This window comes from Schistocerca cancellata, chromosome 5 (assembly GCF_023864275.1).
Source record: "Schistocerca cancellata isolate TAMUIC-IGC-003103 chromosome 5, iqSchCanc2.1, whole genome shotgun sequence".
Taxonomy (NCBI): Eukaryota; Metazoa; Arthropoda; class Insecta; order Orthoptera; family Acrididae; genus Schistocerca; species Schistocerca cancellata.
The window spans coordinates 428,213,556-428,238,662 of NC_064630.1; the positions used below are offsets into that span (position 1 = coordinate 428,213,556).

The following is a 25,107-nucleotide window of genomic DNA, read 5'->3' on the forward strand; positions in this document are numbered from 1 at the left end:
TTCGTATCTCATAATGCCATCCTAGTGATTATTTTCCCATCAGAAACATATTTTCTTCCAAAACTGCTCACCTTCTCACAGACATTCCACCACCTCATCAAATTCTACCTTATTTTAGTAAAAAGAAGTATTTCCCAAATAAAGATATTGTTTCTCCTTGCATCCTTTATCCTTGCTGCCCCCCCCCCCCTCCCCAAATTCTGAGCAGAAGCTCTTAACCCACTCTTTTTTTCTTAGGTCCTTAAATATACTGCCACAAGTCATGACACATGTAGTGTGGCACAGTCTTTAGCATTGGGTTGGTGCGCTGCACATCATTGGTTCAAACATGACCACCACCAATTATTTGCTGTTTTGTATTTATTGTTTCTGGTATCTTCTTAAAATACCTCATGTTTGCAATGTTTGTATATTCCAGAATATTCTATGTTTGTATCAATACCAGCATTTTGGAATATTCAATGATTGTACAAATAGCTGCACTCTACATGTGGGAGCCAACTTCAGTTCTAGCAGTACATTGGTACCAGTAAGAGATTCTTTCAGTTCTAAGTGCTATTGTTCACTGACAATCCTGCCTTCAGATTTGGACAACAATGTTGTTTCAGTGTGGCAATACTAAGCAATATTGATTTACAATAGATACTTAAGTGCATGAAAAAAGAAAACACCCACACTGTTTCTTCAGTACTATAGAAAACTATGAGAAAAAAGAAACTTACCTGGCTGGCATTCCTGGTATTGAACTATCTGCTGATGCTAAGGATATAACAATATTCCCGGCAGCATATACAAATGATAAATAGAGAATGGTCCTGAAAATTACAAGGGCATTTTTAAAATTGAAGTAACATGCATGCAAAGACAATTTTAATAATTTTCACTATTTGTTATGATTTATATTTGTATTTTATAGCCTTCATTGGACAACTCTAGTCAATTATACACATGTTACAAGATGATGTTATCATTTACTAATACAATGGTTACAAGAAGGCTTATTGTAATTCATTATTAAAAAGGGTTTTCTGCTCTCCTATCTGCCAAATGTTTGTTTAATCTTTCAGATTTTTTTCTTTCTTTGTCCAAGATTACCTTTACTGTAGTCTTTTTATTGACCTTCACTTTTAGTCTGGATTGTAAGTCTTGCAGTATTTTGATTTTGCCTTATCCTGTTAATTTAGGTCATGTACTGTAGTTTGGAGTTCCATAATTTCTGTATTCCATTTAATATTACTCTTACCATTCCACATTTTTCTATTATCCTCATACTAATTTTGTTTTTGATGTTCTGATCACATGTCCAAAGAATTATATGCATTTCCTCCAGATTATGCTCATTACTGGTTCTATATTCTTGTGTATCATTTCATTTGAAGCTATTTTGAAATGCCCATCACCTGATATTGCTTGTTTGTAAGATGATTTCAGCTGGCTTTATAGTTTTTTATAATGTTTTAATTTTTGCAGCTATTGACAAGCATTTTTATTGTATGTATTTTTCACAATATTTATTTGCTTTGTACAGCTTTTGCTCTATTTTGCTGTATCAGCTTCTCATTTAGGTTGCATGTTATGATTTCAGCTAAATATTTACATTTATCAACAAAATTTGATATCCTGTTTTTTTACTGTAAATTTGTTTGCAAGTAGTGGATAAGTTAACATAATGTATACCTTTAGCATTCTTTCTAGGATTATTCATTTATATTTGAATTTTCTAAGTTCTCTGTTCATGGCAAAGCTATCTTCCCAATTCATACACTTTCAAGAGCAGCGAATTTTGTATAAGATACAATGTATTGTTTATTTGCAGTGATGCAGTTTGTGGCACAACTGTTGCAGTACCAATTGTTGATTTCAACACTGTCATCAATTGAGACAACAAAAAACACAACAAAAATTCAACAGTCTTTTCAGACTCCATGATCTAAATGCTATAATCTGTCATTTTCATCAGACACACTGTTGCCCAATGGTCTTCCTGCCCACATTTATGACAAGAAAAATTTTCATTTTGAATATTCAAGATTTTTTTTTTTTGATATTTCACTATCATCACTTTTTTTTTCACTGACTTTCTTCTTAGGACCACTGCGTGCAACAAACCTAGTTTATTCGACCATATTTTTATCATGCAATTCACTGGTGTAGAGTTTTTCAGTCAAAAGGTTCACAGTGTTTTTCAGGGGTAGAATCATGTCCCACAGGTCTTTAAAATTGCCATTTTCCTTGCCTAATATGGATAAAGTTTGACAATTTAAAATTCTTTCAGACAAGACAGTTATCTCATGCATCTGCAATTCATCATTCAAATCCATGACATGATTCTGCAACTTCACAATATATACACTGATGTTCTCTTTGTCAGCACAATGGACATGAAGAAATGGTTCAATCAACATCTTTAGTCATTGCATACTGGTACATTCAAATCACATGCACTTACTAATAAACTTCCTGCTTTAGCACGGTCTTCCAATAAACACTGACATGATGCTGTTTTTTTCTGTGGTCACATCTTCCACCAAGTCAGAACACTTGCATCCTATTAGCTATCTTTTTCATCAGACACTCTGCTGCCCAGTGGTCTCCCTGCCCACATATATGACACAGAAATTTCTTCAAATGCACATACTCACAACAGCATTGACACATGCATTTCCATCTCGCATAATCTTCTGGTGCTTTGAGTTTATCCTTTTGTATTTTGTAGTCACCAACACTGGCTGCTATTTCTAACAAACACAAAAGTCAATGGAGTTAAATCATGTTTTATGAAAATTTATTCACAAGTGAAAACAAATATGGTACTTTGCAGTTGTTCATGCACATCCTGTGTCCATAACCCATCAGGATTACAAAAGATTTACAAGGGCTTGGTTCCAGAGAGACTAACACACAAGATAGTACCAAACAAACTTTCAGCACACTTTCAGTTTTATCAGTCTAAAGATTCCATTCCACTTGCATGATAAAGAAAAGTAATATTATACAAATATAACAACACATTATTACTTTTTTTTCAGTGTTAACAAGACTGACAACTACACTAATGCCAGGGGGATGAAACTTATAGACTTTCTATAACACAATCCTGCTTCACTGAGAGGACTCTCTCAACACTTTCAAGTTTATATCAATCCATCATTTCAGTTTCTTACTGGGTACTCCCCTGAATGTTCCTATTTTGAAGTTTAATGCTTATGTTCCATCAACAGCTAAAAGGTACCTTCTAAAACTAAAATATCAATTATAAATATTTGCAGAGTGGGAAATATTTAACATAAAAATTTCTTAGTCGAAGAAAAGAATTTGTCAGTCCATAATAAATATCCAATAATCTCACCTGAATTTTCCTAAAAGACTGTCAGCCAACATAGCCCCAAAAAGAGGAAAGAAGTAGCACAACATTGTGAATGTATGGTAAATTGTTGTGGCTGCGTCATCATCATATCGGAGAATGTTTCTGAGGTACAGAGATAAAATTGCTGAAAGTAAAAAGGAAAATCATCTAAAATTAGCAGAATTAAAAACTTGCATTAAATAATATTCACAGTACAAATACAAGGAAAAAACAACAAAAATAAAGTTAACACACACAATTTATGGTTCTGCATTTGAAATTTAAATGTGGTAGTATTCCATACTTACTGCGCATTCCATAGTAGGAGAATCTTTCACAGAATTCATTGGTCACAATAAAGAAAACTGATCGTGGGTACTTGGGTTTCTGAAACAAAAGAATAGTTTGAAATTAATTGAAATTCACCAATAAATGGAAACAAAGAATTCTCTCTAAGGTCTCCTTCTGCCTCCCCTTCCTCTCTTCCTGTCTGTCACCTCCTGTCTCTGTTTAACACTGCATACCGTGAAGTCTTATGTGCAATAACTTCAGAACATTTCCCCACAGACTGAATGATGCTCCATATGAAATGACAAGGTCCCATATAATAGCTAAAAGTACCTACTCATTTCACCAATAAATAACAAGTCATGTTGATTTACAGCATTTGTTAGTTTTTGAATTGTCCCATTTGACTTCATTATGTACAGAGAGTTTACTTTTTTTTAACTGCACAGGTCAAGTGAGCTTAACCTAATGTCTTAAAATATGTTAGTTTGATGATGAATGACTAAATAGTTTTGAGATTTTGTGACAAATGGCTTTGAGTATACTTGGTACAAGCCGTGGCAGTTTATGTATGTTGCACTTGCTGTAGGTTCCACCATCATACTGCTTATTTCCTCTGGAGAAAATTGACTGTCAGCAGTTTGGAATCGAAATTAATAACATTGTTACACATTATGTGTGCATGATTGTACAGCATTTTCAAAGCATTGGAAATAATTGACCCCCACCATAAAACTGTACGTTTTCAAATGCTTGAAAATTACATTTGATCTAGGTGTAATTCTATTTTATCAAACAACTGGGCCACTACAACTAGACAAGAGTTTTCCATTATGGTCTGCCGTGCATTGTAAAGAACTTGGGTCATAATACTGGTTACAGATTGTACCTCCTTCACCATCGACAACACAAACTACAATATAAATAAAACTCTTTGACAGCAATACAAGTTTAGCCCTCAGTTTGCCGTGGACAGTAGTTGTATATGCACACCATCTTTTTGTAGGGTCAGTTATTAGAAATAAAATTTGTGTTAACTTCCCTTAGTGGCTTCCAGTTTCATTCCCAAGCCAGCTGCACTGGAATTCCTACACACTGTTAACAAAACCTGCATGAAACCACTAGGAATACACACCTGTAAAACACTGAGCAATGGTTAACAGGCTCATATGGTACATGATGTTCCAAAGTTATCTTTACAACATTCATTAAGTGTATTTCAGAAACAGGGATGGATAGAAAGCTGTGATTTGCAGTAAGATGCTCAGACACCTGAAGTGCTCTTTTTTAGTTATTGATGAAAATGGCTACCCCCAGCAGATGGCACTCTGTGTGGCATGATTGATAGTGACAAAATCTGACACGCAGGGTCCAGCAAAACTTCTGGATGTGTTGCAGAGTTATGGGAGGACACGACCATTACATCCAACCATAAGACAGTGGTACACAAGGACCAAGGAATCTGGAAATGTCATGAAGAGCATGAGCCCTGGGTGCTCGAGCATGATCGACACAGATGTAGAATGGGGGCAACAGGCATTTATCTGGGGCCTAACCATATCAATCTATCAAGTGTTTTGACAGCTGCAGCCACCATCAACTATGGTGCACAGGGCACTACAGAGGAGACTGAAGTTTGATGTTTTCCAGGTGCAGCTGCTTCATGTACTTCAGTCTGATGACAGACTAAAACATTTACAACTGAGATTTTCAGCTACTTCGATGATGACTGGGACAATCTGAAATAAGTAATGTGCATGAGTAAAGCTTTCTTTCATGTGTCTGGAAATGTAAATCAACACAATATGAGGATCTGGGGCTCTGAGAATCCTTGCTTCAGCATGCAAATTGTGTGCAACAGTCCAAAAGTAAACATGTAATGTGGTGGGACGATTTTTCTGCTATGTCACAAATAACATCAACTGTTTATCTAGACATGTTTAAATAGTTTCCATTTCCACAGGTCAAAAACCAGCAATGGGACTTCATTCTGCAGCAGAATGGTGTCTCTCCTCACTGGGCATCTATCATTAGGGAGGCTTTGAATGACATTTCCAGGTTGCTGAATTGGCAGAAGGAACCCCATTTCATAGGCCCCTAGGTCTCCAGACATAACCTCATTTTTTAGTTTTTTTTTTTTTTTTTTTGGGAGGGGGTTCACGAAGGATTCTATTTAGCAGACCCCGGCTCGCCGAGCTCACGTCAGAGCAGCAATTACACTTATTAATGGGGATATGTTAGGCTGGCTGGACATGGGATAAAATGGACTATTGCTTAGATGCACTGTGTGTTACAGATGTTTGCAGCAAAATACACTTCGCTTGAGGGTATGTGCCAATTGAGGGTGTCTGCAGGAATTTACATGGCAAGGGAGCGGTGGGGGGTGACTTGTCACTAAAATTAGTAATTGAGTAGGTGAGGTTGGATGTCTCTCCTGCCACAAGAATAAAATTTTATCAAAGACACAGGGAACATATTACATCGTAGAAAATGATGGCTCACACAGAGGACTGGACTGCTTCCAGAGACCACACATCACGCACATTTATTAGACTAACTTGTAAGTGTGAAAGTTTCAGTGTATTGCATGAAGAATATCATCATCTCCATTAAAAAGTGGTGAGAAAGGGGTTGAATATGGAGTGCAGGATTTGTCCTTTTGTGAGGCATTCTCTGTTCCATGTTTCTGAACTCACTGTTGTACGTAGGAACTGAAGACAGTAAAAAAGGCTCCCTTTTTTTAGTCTGTCAACTTACATTATTGCCTTCCATGATGTACTGTTGTGCTATACAAAATCCCATAATGCCCATCACTAAATCTATTTTGGAATATAGTAGTGGCCTATAACACAAATGGCTACATGTGTAAAGCATAAAAGAATGATTATGCACATGTGACAACCAAAAAAACGTGAGTTATTGAGCCATTGCTAAAGCCATAGAATTTTTCATTGTGGCTGTGTACATTATGCTGGAACAGAGCAAAGTACAAAATACTTTCACAACAGAAAACATTGGCTACCCGAAACAGTACTGTCAGCTATGTAAAGTTGGCTGAATGAAAAGCAATTGACTTCTAGCACAAGCCTACCAATTTATACTAACTCCTACAGATTCAGGCTTAGTGGGCCAATCAGCCAACTTACAGTTAACACAGTGCATCCATAAAAGAGAAGCAAGTAAGATGTATGTTCTCCACTATATTTCCAAGTATGATTTAGATATGTACAGTATGTGAATTTGCTTAGCACAACAGTATGTCATAGGAGGTAATAATAATTGAAGTTGGCCGCCATCACCATCACCATCACCATCACCATCACCATCACCATCACCATCACCATCACCATCACCATCACCATCACCATCACCATCACCATCACCATCACCATCACCATCACCATCACCATCACCATCACCATCACCATCACCAACATATGAGACATCAAAATATTTGGCTGGAGTGAGGATTTCTCAATAGGGAGGACACAACATGTTATGTTGGATGTAGAGTCATTGACAGATGTAGAAGTAACTTCGTGTGTACCCCGAGGAAATGTGTTAGGTCCCTTGCTGCTCTTATTTTACGTTAATGATAACCTCAGAGTTTTCATAGATTATGTAGGTATCTACAATGAATTATAGCCTGAAAAAATCCATACAAATAGTCAGTCAGACCTTGATAAGATTTCAAAGTGGTTCCATGATTGGCAGCTTGCTTTAAATGTTCAAAAATGTAAAGCTGTGTGCTTCACAAAAAAAAGGACATAGTATCCTCTGACTATAATATCTGTAAACTCTTACAAATACCTGGGTGTAACATTTAGTAGGGACATGAAACGGAACAATCGCACAGGCTCAGTCTCTGATGAAAGCAGGTAGCTGACTTTGGTTTATTGGTGTACTGCCCAATCACAGTGTACAACGGGCACAATATTTTTGGTGATGAGGCATGCTGCTATCATCAGATGCACTGACGAACTGAGTTCTTGGCCTCTGCAGCAGGGAGGTATCTTGGGTACATTGGAGTTTAGGAAGTATTTGAATTTCTGCATCACCTATCACAGGATTCTTGGGTATATTTTGATCTCATGGATTATAATTTTTAGATTGGATCCATGCAACTATGCCTCTACCACAGACACTGATGTAATTGCCCCTATGACTGCTGAGGGAATGGCTTGCAGATGAAGGGGATATAAGTCAGCCGTGCATCCCCAAGATTCTCGGTGTCCCCTCCCTTTCCCCACACAACCATTAGGTCTGATGATGAAGTGGATGGAGTACCATTGACAATTTTTCTCTGTGCTGGACATGCAGGCAGGTCGATGATCTGGTGTGATGGATATGATAGTTCTTACTGCTAAGATTGATTTGGGCGGTTGTCTAACAGCTAAGACTGATGGGTTTGTGACTTAGAACCTAATAGTGGTGTAGGGGATGGGAAGGTGACGCCGAGCTCTTGGGGATGCATGGCTGACTCATTTTCCCTGAATCTGCAAGTCGTTCCTCAGCAGTACATGTCTGAAGGTGCACATCAGCAGTCGTAGAGGTAATTATACCAGTGTCTGTGGTAGAGTCATCATAGTTGCATCTGACCGCCAGCTCATTGAGTTTGCTGAGTGTCTTTTTAATTAGACAAAGTGCTGGTTGCCAAACCTTGTTGAGATTATAGCCACAGTCCTGATCTACAACATGTCATTGGTGCAAATTTCGATGGTTTCTCTGTTCGCCGACTTGTTGGGATACGATAGTCAAGCGTGCCACTAGTGTTATCATTGACCTTCAATGGTGTGCACTGTTTGTCCATTATACGTCCTGCCACATGGCGTGGAATCTGACATACTCAGTCTTCTGCTACTGTAGTGATGGGGCAGACAATGTGCTTAATCTGCCATTCTAGGTAACCGGTCTTTCAGAGCACAATTCTGAAATGTTCCAGTTCCTCAGGTAGACCCACGCTGAGAAGGTGTGAATCCTGTGTTCTTGTGTTTTTAGTACCCTATTCCTCTGGACAGGGTGGTAGCAGCTGTCTGCTTGAAAACACATGTGACTGTGCATTTTGTTCCGATCCACACTGTGGCCCAGAGTGCCATCAGCTCCTCTTCTCTTGGTCATGACGTCCAGGAATTGCTGTCTTGCTTTTTCTTCAATCTGTATGGTGAATTTGATGTTGGGATGTATAGAGTTCTGATGTGCAATGGCGTCAAGGAGTTCCGCCCTTCTATGTGGCCAGATGACGAACGTGGCATCAACATAATGGAAAAAGCAAGTGAGTTTCCATTTGAATGACATCAGGGGTTCTTCCTCGAAGTGCTCCATATACAAATTCGCAACCACTGATGAGAGTGGACTGCACGAATCTGTACACGGAGCACTTCGAGGAAGAAGTCTTGACGCCATCCAAATGGAAACCCACTCGGTTTTTGTTGTGTACATAGTTCCGCATAGTCAGCGCATACACAACTTTCCCACTAGAGCGCGCCCCGCTAAGCACAACAGCGCAGGCGCAGCGCTCGTCCATCTCCGCACTACGAGATGGCGCTGTCTTAGAGACGGACCAAATTCTGCTTCCGGCGATCTGCGTATTAATATGTAACGCAGCCAATGAGTTGGCTGCTAACGTAGAACCTTTTCTCCTTGTGGATCACACTAGTGCAGTGATACCTGAACACTCGAGGTATTCTAACGAGTGTACAGACCTCCGATTAGTCAGTCTGCAATAGTCTGCATTAGTCTGCATTGTCTGTACCAGTCTATAGTCAAGTTTCAGTCTGCGCCTGTATTCCTGTACATAGCCATGAAGAGAAATGTATAGACACTTTTGTCAAGTATCAGAGATATGTGAAAATAAGATTAACGTACCAAGACCAAAGGAACTTCAGATTGTCAATTGTAAACAGCATTCAGAACCAAGTTACGTAATGTCTATGCTTTTTATTTTTTTAATAAATGTGTGTGAAAATTAATTGAGTTCTGTTTAAAGTTGGTCACCGTCAATCTGCTACTCTAAGCGTGCAAGTGGCATTTCTATCATCTGATCTAACGGCAGAAGATAAACACGCCACGATAAGACCACGAGACACATTGCCGACGCTCTCCTACCTCGTTAGAGCGACAAGTCAAATAATCTGATGGTGTGTGTACCGAAGGTCTTACAGTACGCACACCACAGTTTTTCAGTTACAATCATGACACGGTCGTCATCTGGTCCCATGGAAGGGACAGTGTCCTTGACTTCCTTCCACATCTGAACTCCATGCATTCCAACATAACATGTACAGAAGGGAGACTACCAGTCCTGGAGGTCGTGGTTAAGAGAAGAGCTGACAGCAGGCGCACTTTGTGTCATGACTAAAATTGGCAACTTAGGTGAGATTTTTATTCTTTACACAGAGTTCTCACATCCTTCTAGATATGATTGGCTATGCTCTGGAAAAAGGGGGGGAAAATCAGAGAAAATTATAACAAACAATATACTTTTCTGAAAACACAGAAGAATTAAAGCTTTTGTAGACAATCGACAATGTCTTTCACAAAACGTGTCTTACCTTACAGACGACTGTCGCTTTTGCACAAAGACCTAACTGCGACTGAAACAAGCGCCGCTAATGTATGCACGACCACGTTCTTCTGGGGCCAGCGATCTGCCTCGTGTAACTGAACACCATCGACGTTCTACCCAACAACATTGCGCATAGGGAATCAACAGAAGAGAATGGGGTCACTGTTTCAGCGCTGTTCTACGAAGGTTCGCGTCTGTATCGGGTTTAGGTAAGCTTAAAAATGTAGCAGCGTCGAAGAAAAACGCGTAATTTCATGTGACAACCAGAGAAACACGAGTTACGCAGCCATTGCTGTAGCCATAGTATTTTTCACTGTGGTGGTCCACCTTATGAATTGCTATACCTAATCATACAACCATATCAAGAAGTGTATGAGAATTCTTTATAATGAGTAACAAATCTAGACTCCAGTTTCCAAAGAGGTGGGGGAGCAGCAAACGCTCCTCCTCCCCCTTCCCCATGCCCTCCACCGATACTGTGGGATGCCTCGGTGTACCACGTGTGTAAAAAACGTGGTTATTAGAGACGGAGAGCAATCTCTGATTACGAAAGGAAAGGGAAGGGGATCGGTCGTGCCCTTTTGAAAGAACTCATCTCAACATTTGCCTGGAGATCACGGAAAACCTAAACCTGGATCGCCGGACGGGGATTTGAACTGTCGTCATCTTGAATGCTAGTCCAGTGTGCTGATGACTACGCCACCTTACTCGATGTACAACGTGTAATCACTCGCAAGATAAGGCCTGGGCCTGGCAAACTTGCTTTCTTCTCACTCATTCTACAGCATCGGCTGTGAAGTACGCCTCGAGCCGCTTCACTGGAGAAATCAGGTTGCATCGCAGCTACCGTTACATCTCCCAGAAGCGGCGGCGCGGCCGCAACCTGGGACATGCCACATTCTGCCACAGGACCCCGGAGCAAATACCAAATTCGAGGAAGGCGTGGGAACATAGGCCCCCGCCAAGAATGCAGGTACAGAGGGAGCGCAAAAACTGACTGGAAGAAACAGAAAGATGGCTTAAAAATGAACTGGAAGATGTACGTGGGTTCTCCTACCTCTCTTCTGCTTACGAAAATAAACCTTTCTCTCAGCCCACGATTGCAAACACGCTATAGTCAAGTGTCATTTCCACAGTGTTTAGTTCGTCCAAGTAGCATAAAAAAGAAACGACTGCATCCGAACAGACGTTTACGTGGCAATGTGCTTGGTTCACACATCTGGTGCCGACACATCGATTGTGTTCAAAAACTTAGTTCTTGCTCCTACTTCGCTATCGTATTGTAGGGTCTCAAATGTTGGCAAATGGGTGATGAAACAAATATACATTGCTGGCCGTTAAAATTGCTACACCAAGAAGAAATGCACATGACAAACGGGTATTCATTGGACAAATATATTATAGTAGAACTGACATGTGATTACATTTTCACGCAATTTGAGTGCATAGATCCTGAGAAATCAGTACCCAGAAAAACCATCTCTGGCCGTAATAACGGCCTTGATACGCCTAGGCATTGAGTCAAACAGAGCTTGGACGGAGTGTACAGGTACAGCTGCCCATGCAGCTTCAACACGATACCACAGTTCATCAAGAGTAGTGACTGGCGTATCGTGACGAGCCAGTTGCTCGGTCACCATTGACCAGACGTTTTCAATTGGTGAGAGATCTGGAGAATGTGCTGGCCAGGGCAGCAGTCGAACATTTTCTGTATCAAGAAAGGCCCGTACAGGACCTGCAACATGCGGTCGTGCATTATCCTGCTGAAATGTAGGGTTTCGCAGGGATCGAACGAAGGGTAGAGCCGCGGGTCGTAACACATCTAAAATGTAACATCCACTGTTCAGAGTGGCGTCAATGCGATCAAGAGGTGACCGAGACGTGTAAACAATGGCACCCCATACCATCAAAACGAGTGATACGCAAATATGGCGATGACGAATGCTTCCCATGCGCGTTCACCGCGATGTCGCCAAGCACGGATGCGACCATCATGATGCTGTAAACAGAACCTGGATTCATCCGAAAAAATGACGTTTTGCCATTCGTGCACCCAGCTTCGTCGTTGACTACACCATCGCAGGCGCTCCTGTCTGTGATGCAGCGTCAAGGGTAACCGCAGCCATGGTCTCTGAGCTGATGGTCCATGCTGCTGCACGATCCGTCACAGCCATGCGGATAAGATGCCTGTCATCTCGACTGCTAGTTATACGCGGCCATTGGGATCCAGCACGGCGTTCCGTATTACCCACCTGAACCCACCAATTCCATATTCTGCTAACAGTAATTGGATCTCGACCAATGCGAGCAGCAATGTCGCGATACGATAAACCGCAATCGCGATAGGCTACAATCCGACCTTCATCAAAGTCGGAAACGTGATGGTACGCATTTCTCCTCCTTACACGAGGCATCACGACAACGTTTCACTATGCAACGCCGGTCAGCTGCTGTTTGTGTATCAGAAATCGGCTGGAAACTTTCCTTATGTCAGCACGTTGTAGGTGTCGCCACCGGCGCCAACCTTGTGTGAATGCTCTGAAAAGCTAATCATTTGCATATCACAGCATCTTCTTCCTGTCGGTTAAATTTTGCGTCTGTAGCACGTCATCTTCGTGGTGTAGCAATTTTAATGGCCAGTAGTGTACTTGACCGAAGGCCTCCGATTTCTGGCGACGCGGAAACGGAGACAGACGCGACGATGGAGCAGACAAGTAATTTGGTCCTCCAGTCAGTACTCCCAAGTTATGTTTAGTACGATTTGTTGTGTAAATAAACAGGTAATCGAAAGGAAGCCCTTTGTGACTAACATCATCACAGGAGCTGTTTCTCGTCGTACCTATAAAAAGCTGTTCTCTGTTCAACTAAGTTCAGCTCTCGTGTAAACTGACGTACGCTCTTATTGGTCATCGGCTGCAGTGCTCAAGCTTGTGGTGTCTTAAGACCACTATAGAAGTAGGCCGGTTCCCGTCAGATCACCGAAGTTAAGCACTGTCGGGCTGGGCTAGCACTTGGATGGGTCATCTGGTCTGCCGAGCGTTGTTGGCAAGTAGTGTGCACTCAGGCCTTGTGAGGCAAACTGAGGGGCTACTTGATTGAGAAGCAGCGGCTGCGGTCACGGAAGTTGACAAGCGGCCGGGAGAGCGGTGTGGTGACCACATGCCCCTCCATATCTGCATCCAGTGACACCTATGGGCTGATGACACGGCGGGCGGTCAGTACCGTTGGGCCTTCACGGCCTGTTCGGGAGGAGTTGAGTAGGCCTTACTTATGTATTAGGTACTCTGTTGTAACTTAAACAAGAGCGAAATCATGCATACAGTATTAGCAAAATACAGATTATAAAAGAAACGATTTACGACCGAGAATGGCTGAGACTGACTGTCAAACTCAGCTGTTTTTTCAACAGAGGATAATATAGCAGTTGAACTTTTATCAATTACATAATCAATGAGTTTGCTTTGCTCAAAGCAAGATACTGGAATGATTTCTGAATCTTTAGTCAGAGCCCTTTTTCTTTTATTTCTAATTTATAGTGAGCAAATAATATCTGTGCGTTTTTTATTATACACCGTACTAAAAGGAAATCCACTACTTCTGTGTGCAATTTCTTTTACTAATGAGAAACTGTAATTACTATTGTGATGAACGATCAGGACTGTCTTTATGGACTGTGAGAAAATTTTAACTTTTGACCAACATTGTATCAATAAGTGTGTGCATTTTATATCTTTGTTACTGTAATTGTGAAAAATTTTTTTCAAATCTGTATTGGCCAGTGCCCAACACCATTTGTAAAAATTTTTTGTGGGGAGCATGGGGGCATGTGTGTCAGGTTAAGCACAGTCGTGTACAATTGTTCTAAGGGGACGTTTCATAGCACCAGGTCTCGATGTAGCTGACATCACTAGTCCCTTCCCTTCCCTTTTCTTTCCTTCTCCCTATCTCTTCAACCCCCAATTTACACATTTCTGCCAGGAGCGCACCATCAGCTCAACACGGCTCTGCTGACGAACGCGTCCGAACACAGTCGTGTTCCGAGGTAATTACAGACTGACTCATAGCTCATTTTGACAGGGAGAAACCAGGAAATCTGATATTAATTCACTGAAGAAACCAAAGGCGCGTGACCCACATAGCACGAGCTGTAGGCTCCGCGCTTTTTGGGGGACACCAGCCTCAATGTGCCGTTTTTAGGGGGAGAAATAACCGGTAGCACTTTTTGTATTGACATTAATGATACTGTACTATTTAGGATTGTGGGGAAAGTCTTTGGCACAAAACTGAATGTATTTCTGAAAGTTTGAAGAACATATTTGTTTAATAAAACTCCAGTTTCCGTATAAACAACTGGCCCAAGAGTTTTGTTTGCATATTACAAATTTATTGTAATGTCGACAGAGATTGTTTGCTCATTAACAAAGCTCGCCTAATAATCATTTGTTGTTATAACCTCGCAACAAATGACGTGGGCTGCTTAAGCGCATTGAGACTTCATATTGATTAAACGTAGCGATTGTACAGAGTTATTCAGCTGCCCCTACCGATGTTTTGTGCAACCCACATTATTTTCGCATTCCTCTCACTCTCTACGCGCAAACTACTACTCCTACATGAAAGAACATGCCCTTTTTGTAGGAAATTTAATGTACTTAAATTTTGTGCTGGGGTTCATTTTCGCTGGAAGCTACGGCTTTCAAGAAAAACGTAAGAGCCTTCAAACGCACCTCCACCCCCTCACTCATACTTCAACAGTAAGGATTTCTAGTATGTTGCTCGTGGCATTCCTTCCTGCTACTGTACAAAAATGTCCGACTACAAGAACTATTCCCGATATTCGACCCTTTTTGGCCTCTACTGATTGGACTATTACGCCACGAGCGTCGTCGACTATTTCGTTATCATTATTAACTGAAACTTGCTCGTGGAGGCAATTAAAGTAAAACGTCGTTTGGAAACGTTATTCTAAAACTAATTACGTTGACAATCCGACTCAAAGTTACACTTACAAGCACAATAGTTTCGTAGTCTCAAGGATCGAGGAATACGGTATTGTAATTGTTTTGTGTTCAGAATGAGATTTCCACTCTGCAGCGGGGTGTGCGCTGATGTGAAACTTCCTGGCAGATTAAAACTGTGTGCCGGACTGAGACTCGAACTCGGGACCTTTGCCTTTCGCGGGCAAGTGCTCTACCAACTGAGCTATCCAAGCAGGACTCACGCCCCGTCCTCACAGCTTTACTTCTGCCTGTACCTCGTCTCCTACCTTCCAAACTTTGTGTTGTTGAAATTCACAAAATTGTTTGCTAAAACTTACACTAACGTCAGTTTTACAGTTTGTAAGTGCTCGACTAAGCCGGTGGCGTAATAAGGCCAAGTCACCGAAGATCAAAAACGGTCGAATGTGGGAAGTAACACGTGCAGTCGCATTCTTTTTTTTTAGTGTGGGAGTGGGGATGCATTAGAAGATCACGTTTGTCCGTTTGTATTGAAAAACTCTAAACCACAGACTAGCGAGAACGTATCACAGTACAAAATTTGGCTACATGAAATTTTCTGCAAAACGGTCCTCTTTTTTGTGTAGGACTAGCAGTTTGCACGTAGCAAGCGAGAGAATATTAAAATCTCACGCGAAATTTTTGAAGGCCAGATATACACTGACGGAAAAAAAATTTCAGTACCAAAAAGTAGTAATAGTAACAAAATTTAGGGAATACATTTGTCTAGGTAACATAGTGATTAACATGGCAAGATTACAGGTTAACGCAAGCGCGAGATAAACAGCGAATGTGAAGAAAGTCTGCTACATTAATAACCGGTGTAACTCCCAGAACGTTGAATGCAAGCATGTAGATGTCCATGCATTGTATTGTACACGTGCCAAATGTCAGCTTGTGGGATGGAATTCCATACCTGTTCACTTGGTCAATACAAGGATGGGTAATGTTTGTTGTGGTTGACAGTGGAATTGTCGTCCGATGATGTCCCGCAACTGCTCCATTGGAGACAGATCTGCTGATCGAACAGGGCGAGGCAACATGTCGACGCACTGTAGAACTTGTTAGGTTACCACAGCGGTATGTGGGCGAGCGTTATCTTGTTGGAAGTCACCCACTGGAATACTGTTCATGAAAGGCAGCACAAGTCGCATCACCAGACTGACATACCAGTTTTCAGTCAGGGTGTGTGTGATAACCACGAGAATGCCCCTGCTGTCATACGAAATTGCACTCCAGACCATAACTTCAGACGTAGGTCCAGTGTGTCTAGCAAGCAGACAGATTGGCTGCAGGCGTTCAACTGGCATCCATGTAACCAGCACACGGCCATCACTAACGTCGAGGCAGAACCAGCTTTCATCAGAAAGATCTTCACCCTACCCTCCAATGAGTTCTCGCTTGACACCGCTGAATTCGCAAAATGCGGTGGTCTAGGGCCGGTGGAATGCACGATTTAGGGCGTCTGGCTCAGAGCTGTCCCTGAAGTAACCGATTTGTCACAGTACATTGTGTCACCGTGACGCCAACTGCTGCTTAAACTGTGACGCAGACGCCGCACGATGCGCCATAGTCATACACCAAACACGACGGTCTTCGCTCTCAGTAGTGACATGTGGCCGTCCGTAGCGCGGTCTCCTTGCGACCATATATCTTCCCGTGACCACCACTGCCAGCAATCATACACAGTGGCTACATTCCTGCCAAATGTTACTGCAATATCGGGCAAAGAACATCCTTGCTCTAGTAACCCTGATACTCTACCTCTTTCAAATGCAGTGAGGTGTTTATAATGGGCCTTTTTCGACTTAAAGACATTCTTGACTAACATCAACTCGTGACTTCCAATCTCAAAGGTAACTAATGCTCACGACCATTCGGTGACAATTTAAAGAAAACCAATTTTGCAACCTCACAGTGCGCAATTTTTATGCGACTGGCGGGAAACCTGACTACACATCATATTTCAAATGTAAAAAGATGCCTACCATCCTTCGTTTATGTTGCAAAACTCGTCCTTGGAGTTGCAATTTTTTTCCATCAGTGTAATATCGCGGGCTACATAAAATGACATCGGCAGGGGCAGCTAAAACATCCCTTATAGCTATTTTATATGTTTAATGCAGTTCCTTAAACAGTCAAACCTGTCTGACAAATACGCTATTACCTATCCATAAGTTGGTCAAACAAGCGCGCAGACGTACCATTAAAGTCTGTCAAATTTAACCTTACTTTTGAAGCAGATGTCGCGAAGTATTCCTTGGTTTGTCGTATATTCAGGCACCTTAGTGCATAGTAAGTGTATGGCATTTAAAGATTCACATTCAGCTGGAACTTGCGAAGATACTTCCTCGACACATCGAGGTAGTTATCTTAAGGACAGAAGCGGTCTCATACAATATCAATGGAATGTCTTCTGGAAGTGACTTTTTGTCCAGTGTATTTACTTCAGCGCAACAAGCGAGTGCGAAAGCAATATATTCAAAACCAATAACGGAAACGTTGCTATGAGGTGAACGCAGAAAGTGAATACAAGAAATTCGTATTAGCTCACAGATATGCCTGTTAAAAGAGGTGGGCAGTATGTCTGCAGTTGATATTTTACAGCAGTGGTCGTCAAACTTTAGAGGAAAATGACATTGGGTGGGGGGGGGGGGGGGGGGCACCTCGCGCCGGATATGTACCGATCTCACTATTGATGAGGGGTGACAGTCATAGTTACGGTAAAGGCGATCCAATATTATCAAATGTTTTGTAAGTACCACAACAATCACTGATCGAAAATATTTTTCTTTTTTAAATTCAATTACAGGTTTCGATCGTTTATATCATCCTCAGATTGATCTGCAGTCAAAGTTAATAGAGAAAGCAATTAAAATATGTAGCGGTAAATTGCATTGTCGCATGGATTACTATCATGATAAACTAGTAATCGCATATGTCCCTTAATGACGGGTCATCGCAAGCGACCCCCGAGTTGTGACACTGTACCTGCCTGACAAAGTATTATTGCGTTGTCTGAGTGAACGGATGATCAATTTATTAATTGTTCTAATATTTAAATGAATTATGCAGTATGAATCACGGTAGGAAATATTTACTAAATTTTTCTTCTACTCATCGCATTGCATTACAACAGCCTCTATTCCTTGCTACAAATATGAACTGCTCTTAAAAGATGGCTGTCTCTATAATGCATATTCACGAATCGTTACTTCCGTCTGAAACCTGAACCATAGCAGCTCATCGGTACGAGGCATACACGCGCATGAATTGTCAGCACTGGAATACAAAGAGTAAAATTCGTCCCCTGAATTCCTGTAGCCCGTAGTGACCGCACTACTTATACCTCTTCTGCTGAGGCAAGCGAACTTCACTTAGCTCAAGGAAAGGACGCGCATACGCTAGGGAAAGGGGGATGGGAGCTGTGCCTCAACTGCCCTCCCCCCTCCCCACCTCTGAATGAAAGGAAAAAACTGTGGTGTATTGAAGTATTTTTCTTTCAAGAAAATGAGTCGGTATTACGCAGGCTTTTAACAAGGTCGGAACTGTAACTTCCTTACGCCTACGTACAAGTCCCATAGTCTTGCAAAATATCAAGAATACTGCATGCCTTCAGGCGTAGCCCACAAATTGTGTCCAATCGGCACTTTAGATCTCAAAATCCGAGCCGGTTCGAGGGCCCTGCCCTTAATGCCCTCGTTGCAGAGAGATCCGGCGACGTTGCTGGCTGAGGAATGGTTTGTCACTACGAAGGCGAGCAGCAGAAACTCTTATCGTGAGCGAGCGGGCATTATTTTGCTGAAATGTAAGCTTAGAATGGCTCGCCATGAAGGGCAACAAAACGGGGCGTGGAATATTGTCGATGTAGGCTGTGCTGTAAAGATGCCATGGATGACAACCAAAGGCATCCTGCTATGAAATGAGATGGCGCACCAGACCATCCACCACTCATGGTTGACGGACCGTATGGTTATGTCAGGGTGGTATCCGACCACTGTCTGGGGCGCCTCCAGACACGTCGTCTTCACTGGTCATCGGGGCTCATTTAGAAGTGGGACTCATCACTGAAGACAATTCCACTCCAGTCAATGAGGTTCCAGGTCGAATGTGCCTGACACTACTGCAAACAGGCGTACAGATGTCAATGGTAGTCGGCAAAAGGGGCGCTGTGAGCTCAGTCCCTTGTCTGAGAGCGGCCTATTAATAAGGCCTCGTAGTTCTTGTGGTCACTTAAGCGCCAGTTGCACGTCGGATCGATAATGATGAATCCGGGGCTCTGAGTGCCCATCTGTCGATTGTTTGGTCCTCAATCTGTCGTTTCTCTACGACGAACGCTTCCTTCTTGACACTGCGACCGACCATGGTTCACCCATTCCTATTCAAATATCGAGCGATTCGCCGATTACTGCAATTCTTTGGACCCAACTATACGCTCTTTCTCAAATGCTGACATCTTTGTTTAACGTTTACGCGCCTGTCTACGAGGCATAGTTACTGTCCAACTGAGTAAAGACTTTATGACCTGGTGTCGACATGTACGTTGTTTAGTATCATTGTCAGCTGTGCGGTGAAATTGTGCTGCAGCGTCACACGTTCATCCATTTTGCATTTTCCGTCTGTATCTGTATGAATGTAAATTAACCAATTTGCAAAACTCCTTCATAGTGCATCTTTCTTTTTTGTCTTAGTGTGTATATCTCGAACTATGGTTTGTGTAGAGTGAAACATGTGGAATTGCACAGATTAAAATCTGCTCCGTCTGAAAGTTGGCGGGACTTCGTCGATTTTACAACAGAGAAAAAGTTCGCACACATGTTGAACCACACATTGAAATAACTTTAGCGGCTTCTCTCTGCAATTGAGCATACTGCTCTTGAGGTAACATTTTATAAAAGTGTTAGAAATTCTTGGACTGAAAAAACAGGTCGTTGAGCTGGGTACTACACTGTACATCTGTCAGCTCAAGTTGGAAAGTAATGAGGTACATCAGCAGCCAAAAGCGAGAACTTTCTGACGAACAATTCGAAATCCATCTTTAGTCGTGCAGTGTCTTGGAATCCCTTTGAGAAATGATGAAATGTTTAAATTACTAAAGAGCAATCTGTTATGTCTGGTCCACAAATGACTGCTTTCGGTAAGGAATGTTCCATGTCATGAAGTAAGCTGATTTTTCCAGGGGATTACTTTTTAGGATCAATCTTGTCCGCCACATCTGTTACCAAATGATTCTCCCCTTGCATTAAGACAATTAAAAAATTGGAGACGTCGACCATAAAATATTCTGTCACCATCCTATTTACCCTTAACTCATTTTTCCCCTAATGGCCGTCTTCAGCAGCACCCACTGTCGTTCATCAGAGAAAAAAAGCACCATATAATTTTTATGGTTGGTGTTATGACAAACCAGTATTTTTTTCCGGTTCATAATAGAGCGAGACTTCTTAAGCACTTTGCATAGCCTTTTGGTTTGCTCTAGCAGCTTGCGATTACAGCCTTCATGTTACTCTCCCCCTTCATTTCTCAGTCCAGCAGCGCTGTTTGGCATAGCCTACACGAGACGAATCGCAAGCGCGAGTTGTCACTCTGGTCTAGTTGTTAAGTGCCAAACCTTCGATTCCTTTAGCAAGTCTTGAGGTTTTACATTAGCACCGCGACATCTAACCACTTCTTACCCAGGATGACGAAGCATTTCTCTTCTGCAGGATTTCCTGTGCCACATGACATATTCGGCAGGAAAACCATTTTTTTCCGCTTCAGGAATTGGGTCCTGTGAATTACAGACCGATCCGGGAACAGCGGCATCTAATACCTGACACAGCAATACACGTCTCGTTGACCTGTTACTGAGCGAGATAATTCAGCAGTAAGATTTTTATTCGGGAGGGTGGAGGTACAAATTCCCGTCCAGACGTTCAGATTTAGATTTTCCACTTTTGCTTAAGCCGAATGCCAGGACGATTCCTTTGAAAGAGTACGACCGGTTCCTGACCCAATCTTCCGCACTACGAGCTTGTATTCGGTCGCTACTGACCTAGTTGTCGATGGAACATTAAATTCTAATTTTTTCTTCATTTTCGATGACTTAGTACCTCGAGCTAAGGAAGGTACCACGCAGCTCTGTGTTCGTTTACGAAGTATCTTGATTTGAGCAATATCGATGTGTTAGTCTTAATCGTTTATATAATTTTATGTGACTGTGATACGTGATGACAATTTTTGTAGCAATAATATTTGACGTGAACGTCGTTTATTTTAATTTAGAACATGATATGCACAAAGAAATGTGGTTAGGTTAGGGTAGAACGCGTAGGGATTAATATTTTTATTTTCGTTTTTAGGCCATTCTGTCAAAGCCTCATGTGTCAGTCAAATGAATAACATAACGTAACAGGGAAAGAAAAGACAATGGTAACTCCAAGGCAATCTTCAGCTGTACATCTGACATGGAGGCAAATTGAAGGATACTTCAGTAGACCAAAGAAGGAAAAAAAAAAGAGAATAAGGAGGTCTCCATCTAGTTTTTTAATCATTGTTTCATATTGTAATATATTGTACTCGGTAACGTATGTAGAAAGGTCAAAGTAAATTGTTTAAAAATGTGGAGCTTGCACTTTGCCAAAGAAAATTTCTAAATGAGGCGGAAAAATGCAGTGTAAAAGTCAACAGAGATGTGACAAGACATTTAGTAGAACTCGGGTTTGAGTATGGCATATATCTATGATTTTTTTAATTTTAGTTTTTTACAAGGACCAAATCGAAGAACAAATCACCATGGTCATTGAACGGGTCAGTAAATGAAATTAACGTGAGAAAATTTAATTATAGATAAAATAAAATTTACACGAATCGTAAGCAGTCGATAAGCTCCTGAGTACATTTAAACACAATCATCAATATAAAACACAAGGCAACTTTTTCCATGAACTCTATGAGGAGTGAGTCATGAGGAAATTCTTCAGTTTAGACTTCAAATTGCGAGTGTTATCAATAAGATTCTTCAATTCTTGTGACAGCTTACTGAAAACGGATGCACGCCTTTCTGCAGAAGAGTGAAGGAGGTGCGATCCAAATGCAGATTGTTTCCTGCTTAGTGTTAACTAAATGAAAGCTAATAATTCTTGGCGATAGGTTCATATGGTTAACAACAAGCGACATTGAAGAAAATATATTCAGAGGCCCAATGCCAGAATTCTCAGATTCGTGACAGGGATCGACAAGAAGTTCGCGAACTTACACCACATATTGCGTGAACTGCCCGTTTCTGAGACAGAAGTTCCCTTTCCTTTATCAATGGGAGGAGTTAGCCCCAAACAAGCAAATGGAAAAAAGCAAAGTAAATTAATTTTCGTGATTTTAAATCACTTGGTGCAAATACTCTTCTAATGGTAAGTATAGCAGCTTTCAGTTTTTGACAAAGATCCTCAACATGAACTTCCCATGACTGCTTGCCATCTACTTGGATACCTAGGAATTTCATTCGTTTATACTCAATCATACGCCGATGTCAACAGCATTACTCTGAAGTAAACAAAGTAATTTATTTCCGAAAGGCAACAAATAAACAAATAATTCTTGGCACCAACGTCGGGATCTCGCAATCTTGGCTTTACGATTATTTTCTGTAAATAATCCACGTTATCGTGCTGGCACCAACATATGGGTGTTGACGTCTCTTATAACGATAAATTCGCTGCGTTGCGGACAGAATATTGACAGCTGCAATATAACCAGGAGATAAGCAGCTGCCCTGCTGCAAGTTCCCTACGACATTTCGCCTTTTTACCTTTCCTTAAACAAATGCTTTACTCGGAGGTGAATATTTATGTTCTTATTTCCTGTATTTGCACTGTAGTGAATTTAATTTTATGCTGGAAGACAACTGCGGACAAACTTATGTTGCAATTACGAATACTTTTGATAGTAACGGCATTATTAGCTTAGATTCGGTACCCTGTTTTTAGTACTGTATCTTGCTAACAGAACAGAGGTATTTTAGCTTAATTTCGATCAGATGTAAAATGAAGTGACAAAAGTCACGGGATAGCGATGTTGTTTTGTTGTGGTCTTCAGTCCTGAGACTGGTTTGATGCAGCTCTCCATGCTACCCTATTCTGTGCAAGTTCCTTCATCTCCCAGTACCTACTGCAACCTACATCTTTCTGAATCTGCTTAGTGTATTCATCTTTTGGTCTCCCTCTACGATTTTTACCCTCCACGCTGCCCTCCAATGCTAAATTGGTGATCCCTTGATGCCTCAGAACATGTCCTACCAACTGGTTCCTTCTACTCGTCAAGTTGTGCCACAAACTTCTCTTCTCCCCAATCCTATTCAATACCTCCTCATTAGTTATATGATCTACCCATCTAATCTTCAGAATTCTTCTGTAGCACCACATTTCGAAAGCTTCAATTCTCTTCTCGTCCAAACTATTTATCGTCCATGTTTCACTTCCATACATGGCTACAGTCCATACAAATACTTTCAGAAACGACTTCCTGACACTTAAATCTATACTCGATGTTAACAAATTTCTCTTCTTCAGAAACGCTTTCCTTGCCATTGCCAGTCTACATTTTATATACTCTCTACTTCGACCATCATCAGTTATTTTGCTCCCCAAATAGCAAAACTCCTTTACTACTTTAAGTGTCTCATTTCCTAATCTAATTCCCTCAGCATCACCTGACTTAGTTATGAACATAAAAAAAATGGCAGTACCATCGTGTACACAAGGTGTAAAAGGGTAGTGCATAGACGGAGCTGTCATTTGTACTCAGATGTTTCTTTTGAAAAGGTATCCGGCGCGATTGTGGCCGCACGACGTGACTTAACAGACTTTGCACGCGGAATGGTAATTGGAGCCAGGCGCATGGCACATTCCATTTCGGAAATCGTTAGGGAAATCAGTATTCCGACATTCATTGTGTCAATAGTGTACCGAGAATACCAGGCGTTACTTCTCACCACAGGCCTTCACTTAGCAACCGAGAGCAGCGGCGTTTGTGTGTTGTCAGTGCTAACAGACAAGTAATACTGAGAGAAATAACTCCAGAAATTAATGTGGGAAGTACAACGAACGTATGCGTTACGATAGTGCGACGAAATCTGGCGTTAATGGGCTATGGCAGCTTACGGCCGATGCGAGTGTCTTTGCCAACAGCACGACATCGCCTGCAGTGCCTCTCCTGGGCTCGTGACCACATCGGTTGGACTCTGGACCACTGGAAAACCGTGGGCTAGTGATATGAGTCCCGATTACAGCTGGTAAGATCTGATGATAGGGTCTGAGTTGGACGCAGATCCCAGTAAGCCATGGACGGAAGTTGTCAACAAAGCACAGCGCAAGCTGATCATAATGGCGTGGGCTATGTTTACATGGAATATAAAGGGTGCTCTGGTCCAACTGAACCTATCATTGACTGGAAATGGTTACGATCGGCTACTTAGAGACCATCTGCATTCACACACTGCACGTTCGCAAACAACGAAGCTACCAGGTCATAACTGTTTGCGATTGGTTGGAAGAACATTCTGGACAGTTCGAGCGAATGATTTGACCACCTTGATCGCCCGAAATTATTCCCATCGAACATTTATGCGACGTCATCGAGAGGTCAGTTTGTGCACAAAATCCTGCACCTGTAAACTTTTGCGGTTGTGGACTGCTACAGAGACAGCATGGCTCAGTATTTCTACAGGGCAGTTCCAACGACTTGTTAAGTCCATGCCACGTCGAGGTGCTGCACTATGGCTGGAAAAATGAGTTCCGACACTATATTAGGGGGTATCTCATGACATGTCACCTCAGTGTATGTATTATTGTTGCTCAGAGATAAATTTGTAACTCTTAGACCACTAAACAAGTTTGAGGGTTCAATCCTCAGTCATTGGTAGGATTTGCGAGATA

At 41.6% G+C, this 25,107-nt stretch overlaps 1 protein-coding gene across 3 annotated transcripts in view; it reads right to left on the bottom strand.

Moving 5' to 3' along the window:
* The window catches only part of LOC126188860 (peptide transporter family 1), a 322,186-nt gene that overhangs the window by 97,157 nt on the left and 199,922 nt on the right, over positions 1–25,107 (bottom strand). For all 3 annotated transcript variants that reach the window (XM_049930502.1, XM_049930503.1, XM_049930504.1), the window contains 3 exons: positions 3,655–3,733; positions 3,350–3,491; positions 723–815 (listed from right to left, as the gene is read on the bottom strand). In XM_049930502.1, coding sequence (XP_049786459.1) covers positions 723–815; positions 3,350–3,491; positions 3,655–3,733 — 314 coding nt within the window. The remainder of the gene's footprint in view (positions 1–722; positions 816–3,349; positions 3,492–3,654; positions 3,734–25,107) is intronic.